The 17,993-nt window shown below is 40.8% G+C and overlaps 1 protein-coding gene across 9 annotated transcripts in view; it reads right to left on the reverse strand.

Annotated features, from left to right (window-relative positions):
- Positions 1-17,993, reverse strand: part of NOP9 (NOP9 nucleolar protein) — a 480,269-nt gene that overhangs the window by 65,902 nt on the left and 396,374 nt on the right. For all 9 annotated transcript variants that reach the window (XM_044058359.1, XM_044058358.1, XM_044058352.1 and 6 more), the window contains exons 8-9: positions 13,860-14,000; positions 3,998-4,117 (exon numbers count right to left, since the gene is read on the reverse strand). In XM_044058359.1, coding sequence (XP_043914294.1) covers positions 3,998-4,117; positions 13,860-14,000 — 261 coding nt within the window. The remainder of the gene's footprint in view (positions 1-3,997; positions 4,118-13,859; positions 14,001-17,993) is intronic.

Raw genomic sequence — 17,993 nt, forward strand, 5'->3', positions numbered from 1 at the left:
AATACTTGCCCACTCTTCCTTGCAAAAGTGGTCCAAATCTGTCAGATTGTGAGGGCATCTCTTGTACACAGCCTATCTCTTGTGCACAGCCCTCTTCGGGTCACCCCACACATTTTCTATTAGATTTAGGTTTGGGCTCTGGCTGAGCCATTCCAAAACTTTAATTTTCTTCTGGTGAAACCATTCTTTTGTTGATTTGGATGTATGCTTGGGATCACTGTCAAGCTGAAAGGTGAAATTCCTCTTGATCTTCAGCTTTCTAGCAGACGCCTGAAGGTTTTAGGCCAAAAGTGACTGGTATTTGGAAATATTAATAATTCCCTTCACCTTGACTAAAGCCCCAGTTCCAGACAAAGAAAAGCAACCCCAAAGCATGATACTGCCACCAACATGCTTCACCGTGGGGGTGGTGTTCTTTTGGTGATGCGAAGTGTTGTTTTTGCGCCAAACGTACCTTTTTGAATTGTGGCCAGAAAGTTCAACCTTGGTCTCATCAGACCATAACACATTTTCCCACATGCTTTTTAGAGACCCGATGTATTGTTTTGAAAAATTTTTGCCAGGCCTAGATGTTTTTGTGTGTAAGAAAAGGCTTCCGTTTTGCAAACCTACTCCATAGCCCAGACATATGGGGAATACAGGAGATTGTTGACACATGTAGTACACAACCAATACTTGCCAGAAATTCCTGCAGATCCTTTAGTGTTGCTGTAGGTCTCTTGGCAGCCTCCCTCACCAGTTTTTGTCTCGTCTTTTCATCAATTTTGGAGGGACGTCCAGTTCTTTGCAACGTCACTGTTATCCCATATTTTCTCTACTTTTTGATGACTGTTTTCACTGTGTTCCTTGGTATATCCAATGCTGTGGAAATTTTTTGTACCCTTCTCCTGACTGATACCTTTCAACAATGAGATCCCTTTGATGCTTTGTAAAATGTCTGCAAACCGTGGCTTTTGTTGTAGCAGGCAACTGAGTACATGTCAGGAAAATCATTCTAGGACAGCTGAACTTTATTTGGGGTTAATCAGTCTCTCTTTAATTAATGGCAGGTGTGCACTCAAAAAGACTAAATGCTGTAATTAAATCAAAAGGTGCTTCAACAAAGTATTAGTTTAAGGGTGTGCAAACTCATGCAACCAGCTTATTGTATGTTTTTTATTTTTTATATTTTTCCCCTAACAGATTTGTTTTTCAATTGAATTGTACAGGTTATAGGTCACATTAAAGGTGGGAAAAGGTTTGAAATGGTTTATTGTGGTCTCATTTTTTTATATCACAAAACCTGGCATTTTAACAGTGTGTGTACACTTTTTATATCCACTGTATAAATATAAGTATGATAAATTTTGGGGTATGGTAAAAAAAAAAAAAGAGTAAAAGAGTGTATAAATGAAGAAATAAAATGCTACAAAGAAAAATATTTTTGTGAAAAATAAAAATTGATGATATAGAAAAAGAAAAGTATGGCATAAGAATATAATGATAAAGCATTACTATGTAAAACCATGGGAAAATCTAGCAGATGAAAACATTAAAGATATAAAAATAAGAAGAAAATGGTGTAATGAAAAAGTAGAATGTCAAGATTTTTTTGTGGAGACTGGTAATACATAAATTACCAGTCAAAGGAAATATGCTATATAAGAAGAAAAGTGACAGAATTTGTTTACATTGTCAAGAAAAAAAAACTATGGAACATGTTTTTTTAAATGTAAAACAGTAAAAATGTTATAAGGAAAAATATGCAAAGAATATTTTTTCAAAGTTATAAAAGATGTGGATAAAATAAACGCAGATATGACTAAACATGGATATTATAAGAATAGAAGTAAAGAATATGTCAAAATAATAGATAATTTGTTTATGTTATATGGGTTACCATGGAATGAAAGAACTGTTTAAAGGGAAATGGATTTTAGCAACAATATTAAGTAAAATCAGATGGTGCTTATGGAAAAAGGAGTAGGGGTCTAATAGGGATGAAAACTTAGTGTGGTTGTGTACACAGATTTGCAGACCTACACAGTTGTACATTTTAAATGTGTATAAATATGTAAATAAGAGTTAGTTTTGTATATAAAGGACTCTTACTCTTTTCAATAGCTGCTGTGCAATCTGTTCACATCCACTTGAGTTACACCAACTCAGAAAGATGGAGACTCGGTTAACCTCACATCCAAAGGATGACCTATCTCATGCCCAGAACTGTTGAAATGTTAAAGGACTTGTAGAAAACAAGACACCTGACATACTAGACTTGACAAATATACACTGATAGATACTTCTTACCCTCTCAGACAAAAAAAAAAAAAAAACAGCTTTTGTATCCCATGAGGGTCTATTTCAGTACACAGTGTTGTTTCCAGTTGACCTATGCAGAGCTACCCCCCACCCAAAAAAAAATGGCCTGTACCTTCTACTAAGACACAGGTGAAGGCTTTTATTGGACCAATGGGAAATTTCAGAATGTTTTGTGCCTAATTTTTGTGACTTCTGCCTGTCATTTAACAGAATATGAGAAAGAGTGCAAGAGTGACCTCACATTAAGGTGCAATGGTATCCTAGAGACAGAAACATTTGATGAACTAAAAAGGATCCTATGCTCTGAATCTGTGCGAGTAACCCCTGATTTTACTAAAAAGAGTTTACATTACACATTAATGCATCAGAGGTACATTTCGAAGGACTACTATGCACTCAAGGTGAGGAGAAGTGCAATGGAGAAAGGAGATAGTCTAAATTGTCTAGCAATAAAGTGGGCTTGCTATGCCTTGAAATACCAAACGGAAGTGCGTGTGTAACAAATTGTAAAAGACTGTTCCCCTTTACAACTGTTAAGCGGGCAAACTAATAGTGATACAAAACTATGCACGTAGGCACTACCTCTCCAACCCTTTCAATGTACAACAACCATAGGCCAAGACAAATTAAAGAAGTGATAATGGGCTGTCCAGGGCTTGCAACTTATCAATAGGATGCCAAAAACCCCTGGATTTATGCCGGGGGGCTGGGGATAGTTGTAACATGTTGCCTATAAAAATATATGCAATCTGCCTTTTTGTGAGCTCCTTTAGTACACTACAATATGCAGCATAGGAATATTCTCACACCAGTTAGTTAACTAACAAGGTTTTAATTAACAATCAAAGATGTACATAAGAAAATTGCTGGAAAGCAACAAATCATGAAGTAAGATCCTCATATGCCGCATCACTTTGAGAGAAGACCCTGGAAAAAGTAAAACTGAACAGATGTACTTTGTTTGCACAGATAAGCTGGGCCTGAGACAGATCCCCCCCACACACACACACACAGCTTGAGTCGCAGTTGTTCCAAGTATAATAGCTTGACAAAGCATTTTGCTCATGCTTTTTTGTTAGCTTTACCACGCAGTGAGATGTAACAATTGCATGATTTCAAGTTGTGGGATATCCAAGATTATTGCAGCTTTGAGAGTGCAGAAAAGACATTATGCTGTCTGTCAATGATTTTTCTTTCGCCAAGGAGTGAATTCAGAGAGACAGAGAGAGAAAGAGTGATAAAGTAAGGGGATGGGGTACAAGACAGGTTGGCACTTTAAAAAAAAATGTATGCATCTCACATTAGCTCGTAAAGTAACACTCAAGTACATGCAACACAAGAATGTATGTACTTAAGCTACCATTTACAAGTTACTGTTGCAGACCTCATGAGATACAAGTTTTGATGTTTCAAGGAAATGGAAAACCTCCAAAGTGGTTAGACAGACTGTCTAGAAATCTATGTACACTGCATCATAAAGTACAACTTTCTGACCATAAATTGGTTCTTTCAAGCTATGCCTGTATCCCTTATGTAAATAACTTAATGAAGGCAAAGCTCTGAGATGGCGTGTTTTACCTAATAAACAGTGAATAAAAATGAAAAACAATCTTGTTCCTCTTGGCACAGCATCCTTGTACACAGTTTCACTACCACATGAACACTCAGCCATCGTGCATCTCCATGTCTACATTACCTGGTGGTCCCGATCACAATCCTCGTCACTCAATGCATAGTGTACTTCATATGCCAGGAGGGACAGGAACAATGGTGCACAGGTAATCTGACGAGACGGTGGTTCTGCGCAGTGAAATGCCTTTTGGGAGAAAAAAAAAAAGTGACAATCTGCTGCCAACACACAAGGATGTTAATCTTTTCAGCAGAGTCCTAAAGACAGAATGTCAGGATCAGGGACTATTCCCCAAAATGGTATGAGAAAGGACACTGCCAAATCAATTTCAAAGGACATAATGCAAGACAGGAACCACAAGGAAGGCACATGGAAATCTAAGATACCAAATCCTCTCTACACCTTGCCGAAGTGCAGTCTCTATACCCTCATATCTCCCAAATTTCTGCAACAAAAACCAAAACATAAGTATGGAAGAGTCCCACATCCTGATACAGTTTTACGCCTTCCCACCACTGAAGAGGACAAAGGAAAACTCTGTTTTCACGTGGTACCTGAACTTTAGCAAGACTGTGTTTACCATTTCTGCACATACCACGCTGGTCTACAATGATGTACGCTTCCATACAGCCTGGCCCTAGTCATGGCAGAAAACTGGCCAGAAGGTTTGGTCCTATCCACCCAGCTGGAACACACAAATACATGCGCAAAATATATATACACACACAACACTGCATACACAGGTATGAATACACACACATTTATGCATACCTACATCAACCACACTGGGCCTGAACAACAAGTTCAACCTGCTGATGACACCAAGACTGATCTAGCATCAGTCAGTGGAAGTAGTCAGTTTCTGATGACATGTGGCAGAATTTGCAGTGTATACAGTTAAATGGCAACTATCACTTAAGGGATATATGGCAAAGGCTCTGCACAAAGTTGGGAGGAATACAGGGAATTGCACATGCCTTAATGGTGTGGGCAAACCGACACAAGCTGAAAAAAATCCAATGGTCATACTTCTCACAATGTACAGCCATGCAATGCTGTGTGAAGTAACGGGATTCTGAGGTTTAGAGATCATGAAATGGATTACAGACATCAGGAAGCCATTCTTATTCTGTACAAGCTAACATGGCTCTAGTGTACAGAGTCTCGTTCTGGCACAAACACAGTATGGAAAAAAAAGCCTTAAAGGAGAACAGTGCATAACTACAAAAAAAAAATACTGAGAGGAATGGACACTAGGAGACAACAGTTACCAATGAGATGTGTGAAGAAATAGGATAACTCTAAACCAGACATGTACAGATAAAAAATATAAGGAAAACATGCTGCAGACACACTAACTGATACTGGTCAAGTAGAAGGGTGCAGAAAAATGGCTGCAATATGAAAAATGTCTTGAAGGTGGATGCTGCCAAAGAACAGCCACCATTCAAAGGCAAGCATGATATTACAATTGAAATATGGAGAGAAACACTAACATTATGACAATGCAATGTTTTCTTCCCTTCAGACCAAAGGCAGACACAAACGAAACCTCCATGGTAAGATGGCGAGTTTAAAATAATAATGGCAGACTGAGTAACATGCCTAATACGATTCAAAGCTTAAGAGTAGATCAAGTCTCTGGCTATCAATTAAAAGCTTTCTCACCAAGCAGGGTAAATGAAGGACCGAATTATAAGCTTAGTGGTTCGCAAATATTCTCAAACTACTTTTAGGGATAGCAGAGTGACAGAAGTGCAATAAAAAGAACGGTCAATGCAAAGCTTTAAAGAGAAATCAGTAAGTATAAAACAGCAGATATCAAAAACGTGCTGCAGACCTACTAGATGTGATTTTGCATTAAGGCTCTTCCCTCTTATATCCCCCTCCTGGCTACTGTACCTCAGAACAGGAACGATTATCAACGATATCTCAATCTTGAAGTTAGCACATATATTCATAAAAAAGAAGTTATGTACTCACCATAATGTTCCATGTGAGTTGTTCATCTCGCCTTCATTCTTACAGATGGGTTCGGAGCCAGTCCTTGAGTCGGCCAACTACAAAGCTCGAGGTCTTCAGACAGCTCAAGGCCAATTCCCTATCCTATGATGCACCTTGTGTTACCTCAGATCTTGTTTGCTACCTCTAACAATACCATATGCCATTCTAACACTTTTTAGGTAAGGAGACCATAGTAAAGACAACGCAACTATGATAAAACATGAATCTGGGTCCTCGAAAAAGCCTGGAGGGGGTTGGAGGGTGGGAAGTAAGAATGTAGGCAAGATGAACAACTCACATGGAACATTATGGTGAGTACATAACTTCTTTATGTGAAGGTGTTCTATCTCGCTGTTCATTCTTACAGATGGGTAGCGTCCCAAGCACCATCTTTCTCGGGTTGCTCACGAGAGTATGTTTCTCAGGACAGTGGAACCAAAGGAAGACCTGTCCCTAGAGTCCCTATCAACTTTGTAATGAGTGATAAAAGTATGAGGCTTTGACCAAGTGGCTGCTGCACAAATACTATCTATTGGTAGCCTGGCAGTAAAGGCTGAAGATGTGGAAACAGCTCTAGTTGAATGAGCCTTTACTTTGTGTTGTAGAGGTATATTGGCAGCTGAGTAAGTGAAGGTGATGCAATCAGATAACCATTTTGATAGAGTGGTTTTTGCCATAGGTCTACCTTTTCTGGAGTCTGAAAAAGCAACAAAAAATTGTTCAGATCTTCTAAATTCTCTGGTTCTATCTAGGTAAAATCAAAGTTGTCTGTGAACATCAAGTTTGTGCAGCATATACTCCAATTTATTGGTGTGTTCAGGGGAAAAAAACGATAAATCTATGGTTTCGTTAAGGTTAGCTTCAGTACAAACTTTAGGTAGGAATGAAGGATTTGTTCGTACTGAAACTATCATATTGAAAAATCAAATACGGGGTTTTATAGACAAGCCCTGTAGCTCTGAAACTCTTCGGGCAGATGTGACGGCTACTAAAAAGACAGTCTTCCAAAACAAAAATTTCAAATCACATGAAGCTGGCTCAAACAGTGGAAGAATGATGCGTGAAAGCATAAAATGTAGATTCCAAGGTGTATAAGGGGATTTGATGGGTGGTCTAAGGTGGAAAGTCCCCTTGAGAAAAGCTTTGGATAGCTTGTGTGACATTATATTAAAATCTTCAGTACCAAGATGAAAATTAGAGATCACAGTGAGCTGCACACGAATGGTGGCTGCCGCCGCTCCCTTGTTGTAAAGCATAGTCAAAAATTGTAGTATGGAGGAAATAGTGGCTAGGTAAGGGTCAATATTTTGAGAAGCCCATATGGAGAATCTCTTCCATTTGCTGAGGTATAATTTCCTAGTAGATGATTTATGAGAAGCTATTAAAATATGCTGCGTTTCTTTTGAGAGGTTATGGTACCTGGCTATGTTGGGAATTGGAGCAGCCAAGTTGTCAATTTCAGGGACTGAAGGGAGGGATGAAGAGCCCCTGACGAGTGCATCAGAAGGTCTGGAACTGGGTCTAGATTCCAAGGCTCTTCCAACAGATGAGGTCGAAGAAAGGGGAACCAAATCTGATGAGGCCAGTGAGGGGCTACAAGAATGATGGTCCTTCCCAGGGCTCTGACTTTCTGTAACACTTTGGGTATCAGGGGTATTGGTGGGAAGGCATAAAGGAGATCTGGAGGCCAATCGTGTACGAGTGCGTCCCTTGGGGCATCTCCCAGAGGGGGGATTAGGGCAAAACAGCTTCTGCATTTTGTGTTCATGGGGGATGCAGAGAGATCACAGCAAGGCTGGCCCCATCTGCGGACTATTCTTTCTGCTATTTCTTCTTTGAGGGACCACTCGTGAGGCAACAATATTGCCCTGCTCAGTTTGTCTGCTATCACGATGGATTTCCCCGGTATGTGCATTGCTATCAGAAAGCGCTGGGTGGAGGTAGCCCACTGCTATACTCTTAGGACCTCCTTGTTTGTTTATATACCAGACCACCGACATGTTGTCCGTCTGAATCGCAATTGTCCCCAGAGGGAGAGAGCCCTGAAAGTACTGCAACGCCAAGAGTACTGCTCTCATCTCCAGGACATTGGTATGCAGATGTGTCTCTTGTTCGGTCCATGTGTCTTGGGCTGTCCTTCGCTGAAAATGTCCCCCCATCCAATCAGAGAAATGTCCGTGGTCACAGTGGCCGATGGTGAGGGTAGGATGAAAGGACGACCTATCGTTACTTGGTCAACCACCACCGAAGATCCTTTTTGCAGGAGTTTGTTAGAATGATGAGGTGTGACATTAGGAGTTTTTGATAGAACCATTGCGTAAACAGGAGCCATTGTAGGATCCGCATGTGCATACGACTTAAGGGAATTGCTATTATTGCAGCTGCCATCATCCCAGACAATTTTAGCACATCTGAGGCTCGCACCTTGTCTCTGGATATGAGGTTCAGAATTTGATGTTGAAGTACCGATATCCTTTCTGAAGGAAGTTTTATAGTAGTAGTGGTGGTGTCCAAATCTGCTCCAGTAAACATGATATGTTGTGATGGCGACAAGGCAGATTTTTCTGAGTTTATGGTAATCCCTAGTTGATTACAAAGAATAAATGTGGTGTCCCTGGCTTGTATAAGCTGATGCCTGGTGTTGGCGGTGAGGAGCAAATCGTCTAAGTACAGAAACACCTGGAATCCCAAATGCCTCAGGTGAGCCGTGACCACTGCCATACATTTGGTGAACACTCTGGGGACTGTAGTGAAACCAAAGGGCAGGCCTCAAAAATGGTAGTGATTGGTTCCCAGGCGGAAGTACAGATGATCCCTGGATGGTCTGGCCATTTTTATGTGGTAGTACGCATCCTGGAGATCTACTGAGCACATTCAATTGTCTTTCCCTAAAAAAGGGAAGTATCGACTGTAGCTTGACCATCCGGAACTTCTCCTTCTTGACAGATCTGTTTAGTCTGTTGAGGTCCAAAAATAGGTTTCCAGTCCCCTGTCTTTTTTGGAACTAAAAATAATCTCGGGTAAGTTCTGGATCCTATCTGGTCTGTGGGGATCGGTTCAAGGACTCTTGTCTAGCAACCTCTGGACCTCTATGGTTGCTTGTTCCCTGTAACTGGGTGGAATGTCTGGGATTTTTGTTATCAAGGGAGGTGGAGTGGCAAAGGGAATAAAATATCTTCTGGATATTATGCTTTGTACCCAATTATCATTTGTTATTTTTAGCCATGCATCTGGGTACAAAGATAAGTGACCCCCCCCCCCCGACTGTCTCCAGAGTTGGACAGTTGGGCCTCCTTTCAGGAGCGCTGGTAGGGCTTCCAAAAGAACTGATCTCTATTGCCCTGATTCTGCAGACCCCCCCCCCCTCTGCAGCCAGGGCGGCATCTTCCATTATTGCCCCCTCCTCTGTCCCTGGAGGGGGGTTCACCATGTGTGCCCTGAAAGGCTCCTTGGGCTTTTCGGAACCACATCTTTCCTCCCTTTTGACCTTTGGGGTAGGGTCTAGTAGGGGTGGAAAAATGGGACTCTGACGGCAGAGAGTCTTTCCTTCCTGCTCACACCTAAGAGTTTCCTTTACTTTGGGCACGAAAAGAGACAAGCCATCAAAAGGAGTGTTCACAAAGGACGACTTAAAGGGCTCCACAAAAGAACATAAGCACATCCAAGAGTGTTTCCTAAGAGCAATTCCTGTACCCACTGCCCTACTCACTCCATCAGCTGCATATGATATCAGATGCATAGAAAAGTTTACTGCGGAATTAAGAGGAGCAAGCTGGAAGCAACCTTGTCTGCAGCTCCCTCAGTTACCATACCCTGTATATTATCTCCAAGCTCTTTTAGAAGATCTCTTTGAAGTCTCGTGAAATGTGTGAGGTAGTTCAGTGATAACAAGGCGAAAGTGGCTGAAATGAACATGCGCTTCCTGTATCTATCCATGATCCTAGAATCTCTGTTAGGAGAATGGACAGATGAAGAAGCTTTGACATCATCTTTGTGGTGGCTGCCTCCACCACCATGGCATCAACAGACACTCCCTTTGGGAGAAACGTCTTATCCTGAGGAGAAGAAATACATTTATTTGGCCTCCTAGGGACAGGCTCCATGGTGTCCGGAGATGCCCATGCCCTTTGTGAGAACAGCTCCATAAGTTCATCGAAGGGCGGGGACACCCAAGAGGTGAAGGGCTGAAACCCAAAAGCTTTCAGGAGGACCGACTCCTCAGTAGGGTTGGTGGGCTTCCAGCCACCCCCTGCTTTAGGATTTACAAGATATCTGCAAATTAGATATCCTCTGAGGGGGGACTGTGGGGACCCTTCAGACTCATCCAAGTCAGTCTCTGAGGTGACAGATTCCTGCTGGAAGTCTAGATGCCTCCTCTTACAAATTCTCTTCCTGTGAACCTCATCAGTGGGAGCATCTGGTGAGGTCTCGGAAGAGCAGGGTCCACCCAGTGGGGTTTCCTGGGGCTCTACGTTTCAAAGGGATCTGTTAAGCAGAAGTAGATGCAGGTGCTTTAGGGGAGGAGGTAGTTCGTCCTGATATTGTGGATGTCCTAGGGGACATTACTCTCCTCATGGCACCAAAGGCACCTCTGCTCTGATGCAAAGGAACCTCTGGGTCCGAAGAAGTGGATGATTCCCTTGGTACCGGAACAGTGGGCTCCAATCTAGAGGAAGAAGCTGAACTCATCCACGCCAAAGCCCCAAGTGGCAAAGTAGGAGCCGAAAGATTGCTCCGAATGTCCTCCTTGGATCCGACGGCAAGTGTCAGCTCCTAGAACCCTCAATAGGCACCGAGGAAGTCTGAGTAGTTGCCACCGATGGCACTGGAACAGGCATTGGTTCCAAAGGCTCCACAATCATCAGCTCCAACTCCTCTGGCTCGGAAGGACCGGTTCAGCTCAGAGGAGGAAAAGAAGTAGATTGAGGAACAGCTGTCAGTTCCGAAACCACTTGGGTCAGAACTGATAATCTGGCAAACGCTGGTGCCTGTAACAACTTCTGCACCACATGATCCACATCCAAATCAGACAGGCTTATCAAGAACAGAGATGAATGGGTCGATGATGCCACCGATTGCAAGATTGGTGATTTCAACACTGCCGAGACCAGTTCCAGGACTGGGGACCACCTCTGAAAGGTTACGACGCTCGGCTCCAAAAGCTGTGGAGCTGACATTGATAATTTTTTTTTGATGGTGTCGGATCCAAAACTCTATGCTCTGAGAATGATGATTTGGAAGACTTGGTAGATTTTGGGGATTTAGATGTTTTATCATGATCGCCCTAAGCTTCTTGAAAAGAAGATTTTAATAGCCCTCTGTCAATCATCTTTCTTTTTCTTTCTTGTAGAATGTGGCTACTGAAAGAATGGCAGATGGAGCAGCTCTCTTGTTAGTGCAAAGCACCCAAACAGTAAACACAGTTAACGTGACCATCAGTCACAGACATTTTCTGTCCACACTTTGGACATTTTTTAAACCCAGACTTGGGTTGTTTTTCCTTCTCTTGGTCAGCCATATGAGAATATAAATGCGCACAAAACACACAACTATTCAAATATCTCAAGCAACATGCAACTATTTAAACAGTAAGCAGCCCCTAAATGAAAAGGGCTCTACAATACTAATTAAAGTTTAACTATTAAAGTTTCTAACAACACACTCTTACATTAAAGTTTCTAACAACACACTCTTATAAAGTTTTAAAACTACTAAACTCCTATAAACACACTTCTAATCTACTGATTTACACTACTAAAGGCACAGCAGAAAAAAGGGAAGGGAGATGCTAAAAACCTAATAAAACGACGGCCAAAGTAGCTATAGGAAGGCTTACAAAAGTAAGCCAACAAACTAGTTCTGCAAATTCTATAACAGCTATTAAATGGAAAGGAAACAAACTGCAATAAAAGTTATTTAGAGAGAGAATTTCTTTAGAAGAAAAACTGTACTCGCCCGAGCTGTGACGTACCCTCTGATCTGTTGCTGCAGCAAAACTAGATCTGAGGTAACACAAGGTGCATCATGGGATAGGAACTTGGCCTCAGGCTGTCTGAAGACCTCGACCATTGTAGTTATGGTTGCCACCTGTCAGGAAATTTTCCTGACAGTCAGGAAATCAGAGTCTGTGTCAGGAAATCTGGAAATAAGAGTCTTTGTCAGGAAATCCAGCTATGGTGAGTACTGTAAGATAGTTTGAATCATTCTGAGAGCTAACAAATTTGTGAGGTGCATAGCTCTCAATGTACCACAGACAAATCCAAAATTAATCAGGGACACTTTTAAAATATTAGTACTATTAACTTATGACACTGACAGAATAAGAGAATGTCAATATACATTTTATGGAGTAAAACAAGTCTATAACTGTTTATTGCCATTTTTTATTAAATGCAACTCATCACCTTTTCTCCAAAAGTCACCAGTTTTAGGATGGATTAAGAGGGATAGAGCTAAAATGTGAGTCAAAATCAGGGACAGTTGAGAGATATGCTGAAGTATGTTTCTTAAAATGTTTACTGTTTGACTTGGATTTTTTTATCTGCATTCAAATATAGTGTAAAACAAAGATTGCTGTGGCTTATGCTTGTGTGTGTGTGTGTGTGTGTGTGTGTGTGTGTGTGTGTGTGTGTGTGTGTGTGTGTGTGTGTGTGTGTGTGTGTGTGTGTGTGTTAGTGGGATTAAAGTGGAAATATGTGTATATAACAGCAACAAGTTGACTATAATTAATTTCACTCATCACAGTTAAACATCAGCACTGCACACAATAAGTGGCAATCTTTGGTTGTCTAGGCTAGATGTGAGGAAAAGGAAGCCATTGTTGGTACAGTGGTACATTGAGTAGTATTGCCATCTCACAGTACTTATCTCCGTCTGGGGTCTTGGCTGTGGCTCCATCTTTGTGGGGTCTGCATGTCCTCCCTGTCTTTGTATGGGTTTTATTCAGGTGCTCTGGATTCCTCAAACATCCCAAAACTGTACTGTAGGTGGATTGATGTTCTGTGTGTGAATATATCGTGATCACACTGGTTTGTCAGGGGCAGAGTGTGTGTGTGTGTGTGTGTGTGTGTGTGTGTGTGTGTGTGTGTGTGTGTGTGTGTGTGTGTGTGATTGTAGAGCTATGATTGTAGAACTATCATTTCTCTAGTCATCACTGCTATGTTTACCTTGATCTGCATTTTCTAGGGTATACCAAGGCTGTTTTTACTGCAATGTTTTAAATATTTCATTTGGTTTTGGACTTGGTTACAGTGAATATATAATGACTACATGATTTGTATAGGATGCTTGGACTGTAGAACTGTCTTTTCTAGTCTATCATCACCGTGATGTTTACCTTGACCTGTGTTTCTTCCTAGGGTGTCTATGTATATTATAGTGAGGCTTAAATGTAGCTTTTGTCTAGTTTGTCATCACAACTGTTTACCTTTTATCTGTGTTTTCTAGGTATACCGTCTATACCATTTTAATTTACTTTCTACTTATTGATAACTGTATGTGATATTAAAGACTTATGCTGAAGGGTACTAGAGTAAAGGGGTGTGGCTATTGAAGGGAATGGGTGTGGCTTGATTGTGCATAGGGCGGGGCTTCTTTGTCAGGAAATGGCACAGTAGAAAGGTGGCAACCCTAATTGTAGTTGGCCGACTCGGTACCAAGGATCGGCTCCGAACCCATCTGTAAGGATGAACGGCAAGACAGAACTTCACATATGCCATATTATGAAAACCACACTTTAGAGCACTGCACTGCAAACAGCAGCTTGCTTAAATTGCCTGAGCTTCTCTGCACAGAATGGAAGCAAAATAAGCCTGAAAAAATGTCGTATGAGAAAATGCAAATCATTCACTAGGCAAATAAAACAGATAATGCTGACCACAATAAAACTATAAGCAAAGCAAACTACCTTTGTTTCTCCACCTACCTCCATTAGTTTATTCAGCAAATTTTCCTGCTGTGCTCTGTGCTTTACACAAGCTAATGTTAGTTGTGTAATTACACCCATGTGACCTTTTGCTAAAATTCCTTCCAGACCAGGGCAAAGCTCATCAAAGAGTTTCACGAACTGTAAGGAAGAAAATGACAATTTTAAAATATGAAGTTTCCAAGAACTATAAAATTAAGAGCAATCCAGAAAAGGTAAAACCTGCACAATAAGCAAGCAAAAGTGAAAGAAATGTCAAATTACAAGATTTAGGACTAGTCCACCCTCAAAATACTGTGGCCAGGGACCAGTGCGAAGCTTCCAGTACACACCCTACACACGTCAGCCTTTCTCCACTTGCCTTCTAGAAGGGTAACCTGCTAATTATGAGAATTTCAGAACTGCATGCCGCTCCCCAGTTGTGGTCTTAATGGTTATCTGACAGAAGGGAAGGACCACATTCCAATCCCTGCATTCCACCCTCTGGCTATGCACTCAGGCATTCAGCTTGCTTTTGCAGTGGCTGTCATGTTAATGTTCATATCATTAACAAACAGAAGGCCTCAGTTCTTTGGGAAGTATATGCAGGATTTGACACAAGAAGAATTCTGTGGGACACCACTTGTACCACTAACCCCTCTGAGCATTCTCCCAACTAACATCCTCTCTACACTGGTATCTGCCCACTTCTCTATCCCTGTACACAAATTTATTACCCAAGCCTAAACGCCCTATTTCTGTATATCATCATTTATTACCTACACATACATTCCCTCCATAATCATTTGAAATGTTGGGACCCACTACAACAGCAAGTCTTGAAATATGGAGACTGAATGGCCAAAAGATCAGACTTACATATACTACGGCCGAGATGCCATTTCTCAGAATATTCCCTTTTCTCCGAGATATGGGAATCTCAGAGTTGGTATATAAAGGTTTGGGGGAGGGGGCTTGCCCCCTCCCATGCAGAAAAGTTTTAAGTAGAACAGTAATTTGAAAAGGCTCTTAAGAAGACATGCGAATCCTAAACACAGAAGTGCTAAAGTCCAGTTCTGTGCCAACACCATCTTAATACTTTAGCAGGTTAGTACAGCAGGACATACCTATTAGGTTCATAGCTTAGTACTAGGCTAACTGCCCATGTGGGCCATGTTAACCCTAGCCAATTATCCCATTTGAGAATCAAACCCTGCACATTGTGTCTATAAAGTTAACAATACCTTAACCGTTTTGCCAACCCCAAATATTTGTTCTCCATGGGACTGGACTGCTGACAGTAGGATAAAGACTCATGTTTTCTGACTACACACATACTCATCCAGACCGCCCAGTCGAGTGTAATGACGTCAGAACCCCCACCTAACTAGTTACACCAGCTAGACAAATCAGTACTTAATGCAAGCGCCAAGGTACAAGTCTTAAATATTAAGTTATCAGTTTGTAGACAATTATAAGCTTTGCCAATAACCAGAAGTTAGAATCAAACCCTGTACTTTGTTAATTTTACAGATGCGAAGTAAGACCTTAACCATTACTACAACCTTCCCTACCTGAGGCTCTGGAACTTATGCAGCATTTGCCACAGGACCGCCATCATTTAGTTCTTTGGGCCATCTCCATGGTTCTTTATTTATTTACAGTTTATTATAGCATAAAACAGTCAACAACTGCATCAATACAAGTAATACCAAACATTATGGAACAGGTCAACAGCAGCAGTAAATACCAGTATTTGAAACTAAACACAGCAACTGTAAGGAGTCAATGAAACAAGTCTAAAGGTTTTCAAAAGAAGTCTTTATATTAAACTGTCCAGTACAGTGAGTGTGTGCCTGAAACATTTAGTTCACAATTAGAGTCCCACAGTTAAAGCCTTCTGTATTCTCCACTTGGTGGCAATACAAATCTGAGTCACAACAGAGAGTTACAGTATCTCCTGTTTAAAATGTAAAGTGGTGTGCACCAATATGTGCGACTCACTGTAAAAAATATACAGGATATGGAACAAATTTTATTGCTTTACAGTGACAACAGCCCATCATCCTTCAGAAAGTGGATATTACCAAAATGTACGGACATCAGTAGCATTCACATTTCTGCAGTCTGTGTATAACTGCAGAAGTACCCACAGTACAGGAAAACGTCTGTCTCACAGATATAAGCTGCTGAACGAATCTTAAGCAAAGCTGTGAACTGACATTTGCTGCGACAGCAAGCATTCTCCACATTTTGAAATCTGAGTCCCACCACTTCTTCAGAGGTTTTATATTTTATTAATACATATCTGTATTAATAAGGGTGAGACACAAAGAAACCACCTTAATTTTTGATAAAGCCCGTTTTAATTCCTGTAATGAGCTATAAAGTTTGGGGTAGCTAGAAAAAGGAAAGCATCACATTAGGTTTAAAATGTGATATCATAACTGAATATCAAAGATGCAGATATCTTTCATGAATATCAAAGATGCAGATATCTCTCATGAATATCAAAGATGCAGATATCTCTCATGATCTTTACACTGCAAGCCCCATTGGTTTTTCAGATATTGAATAAAAGACCACTTTCCTCTCAACCTCCTGAGAGTTGAAAAAATAAAATAAAGTAAAATACCAGGTGCCACCTAGCTCTTCACAGTAAGAAGAGCCATTGGTCCTTTATTCAGAACAGCCCCCAGAAAGGCAGCGTGACCATCAGATTTCCCATCCTCAAACTGTTCTCTGAATATTCAAAAGCTTTAGATGTTTACACTGTGGTATGCAAAGCAGACGTGATAAGGGAAATATTTTGCATACCCTCCCTATTGCCTAGGGTGGAGTAGGAACTCAAAATTCTGGCTTCTATTGAGGCTGAAGTGGACATAAGTGAATGCATGCAAACAGATTACAGCGAAGGCTTACAAATACTATGCTCCTATAAGGGGGTACTATAACCAACCTTAATTGACTGGCAAATTGTAACATGTCCTGACACCTCATGTCCCTTGCCCTCCCAAATATACTGACTAGTTAATTTAGAATTTTTGACACATATTTATTCCTGGGAGGAGTTGGTATGTTTTTAAAAACTCAGAATGGTAAAGCTGCCAAGAGCAAGTTGATGGCAGCAATTCACCTCATTAAGATCAGGTGGAGTTTCTTCCATGAGTTAACTCGCTCAAATATTTTAGCCCAGATGAGTTACGAATTATCAATTATCACATAAGATATCTTATGGTGAAAGTAAATTGCTACACTTTTAGGTAATAATCTGTACCACCTGAAAGAGAGACCAGTACCCCAGTTTCTGACATTTTGTGTAGCTATATTACCCACGAAAGACTATCTTCCTCTTACTAACTTTAAGCCCAGAAATCACTGCAAAGTCTTGCAGAATCTCCTTAATGTGTAGAACATCTTTCTTAGGTATGGCAAAAAAAAAAAACAGCATTCACCAAACAAAGTTCTTGTCTCAATCCCTTGCAGCATCAAGACGGTTACATTAATGCTCTACTTAGCTAATGAAACAGAGGCAGCTACAACACTACATAAACCTTCAGCTGTTTGCAGAAAAAGGACTAAGAAGCCCAGCGACTCCAGCACAACAAATGGAGTTAAGGACTCACAAAAATCAACCATAACTGCACTTGCATGCTCCAGTGCAGTCTTAAAGGGACAACACCAGTGCTTAAAATTAGGGTCCGAGTTAAGCTGACAGAAGTCACACCCACTTAGACACGTCACTTTCATTCTCACCTACAGTGTCATTTTACTTTTAAATATCCTGTAAATCCATAGTTCCAGCCTTGTTTCAGTTCCCAGGATAAACTTTGTTTCAATCTCATGCTCTTGCTCTCATCCAACCTAATTCTACCACACTTGCTTCCTAATTTTCCAAACTTTGTTGCCTGTCACTACCAGCTAAAGTTTTACATCCCTTGGGACATATTCGACCAATAACTAAAAAATTACCTCATTGTAATTCCCTAAAAGAAAAAAAAAAAAAACTACTTACTGAATTAATTAAACCACAGACTGAAAACATTAAGGTAAAAAAACCACAAAACAGTGACCCTAAAAAAGAAGCAAAACAGCATTTATTCCTCTGACATCTTGGTTGATGCCTTCACAGGAGAATACTGAACAAACTTCACA

This window comes from Protopterus annectens, chromosome 16.part0 (genome assembly GCF_019279795.1).
Source record: "Protopterus annectens isolate FY-2018-M chromosome 16.part0, PAN1.0, whole genome shotgun sequence".
Classification (NCBI taxonomy): Eukaryota; Metazoa; Chordata; order Ceratodontiformes; family Protopteridae; genus Protopterus; species Protopterus annectens.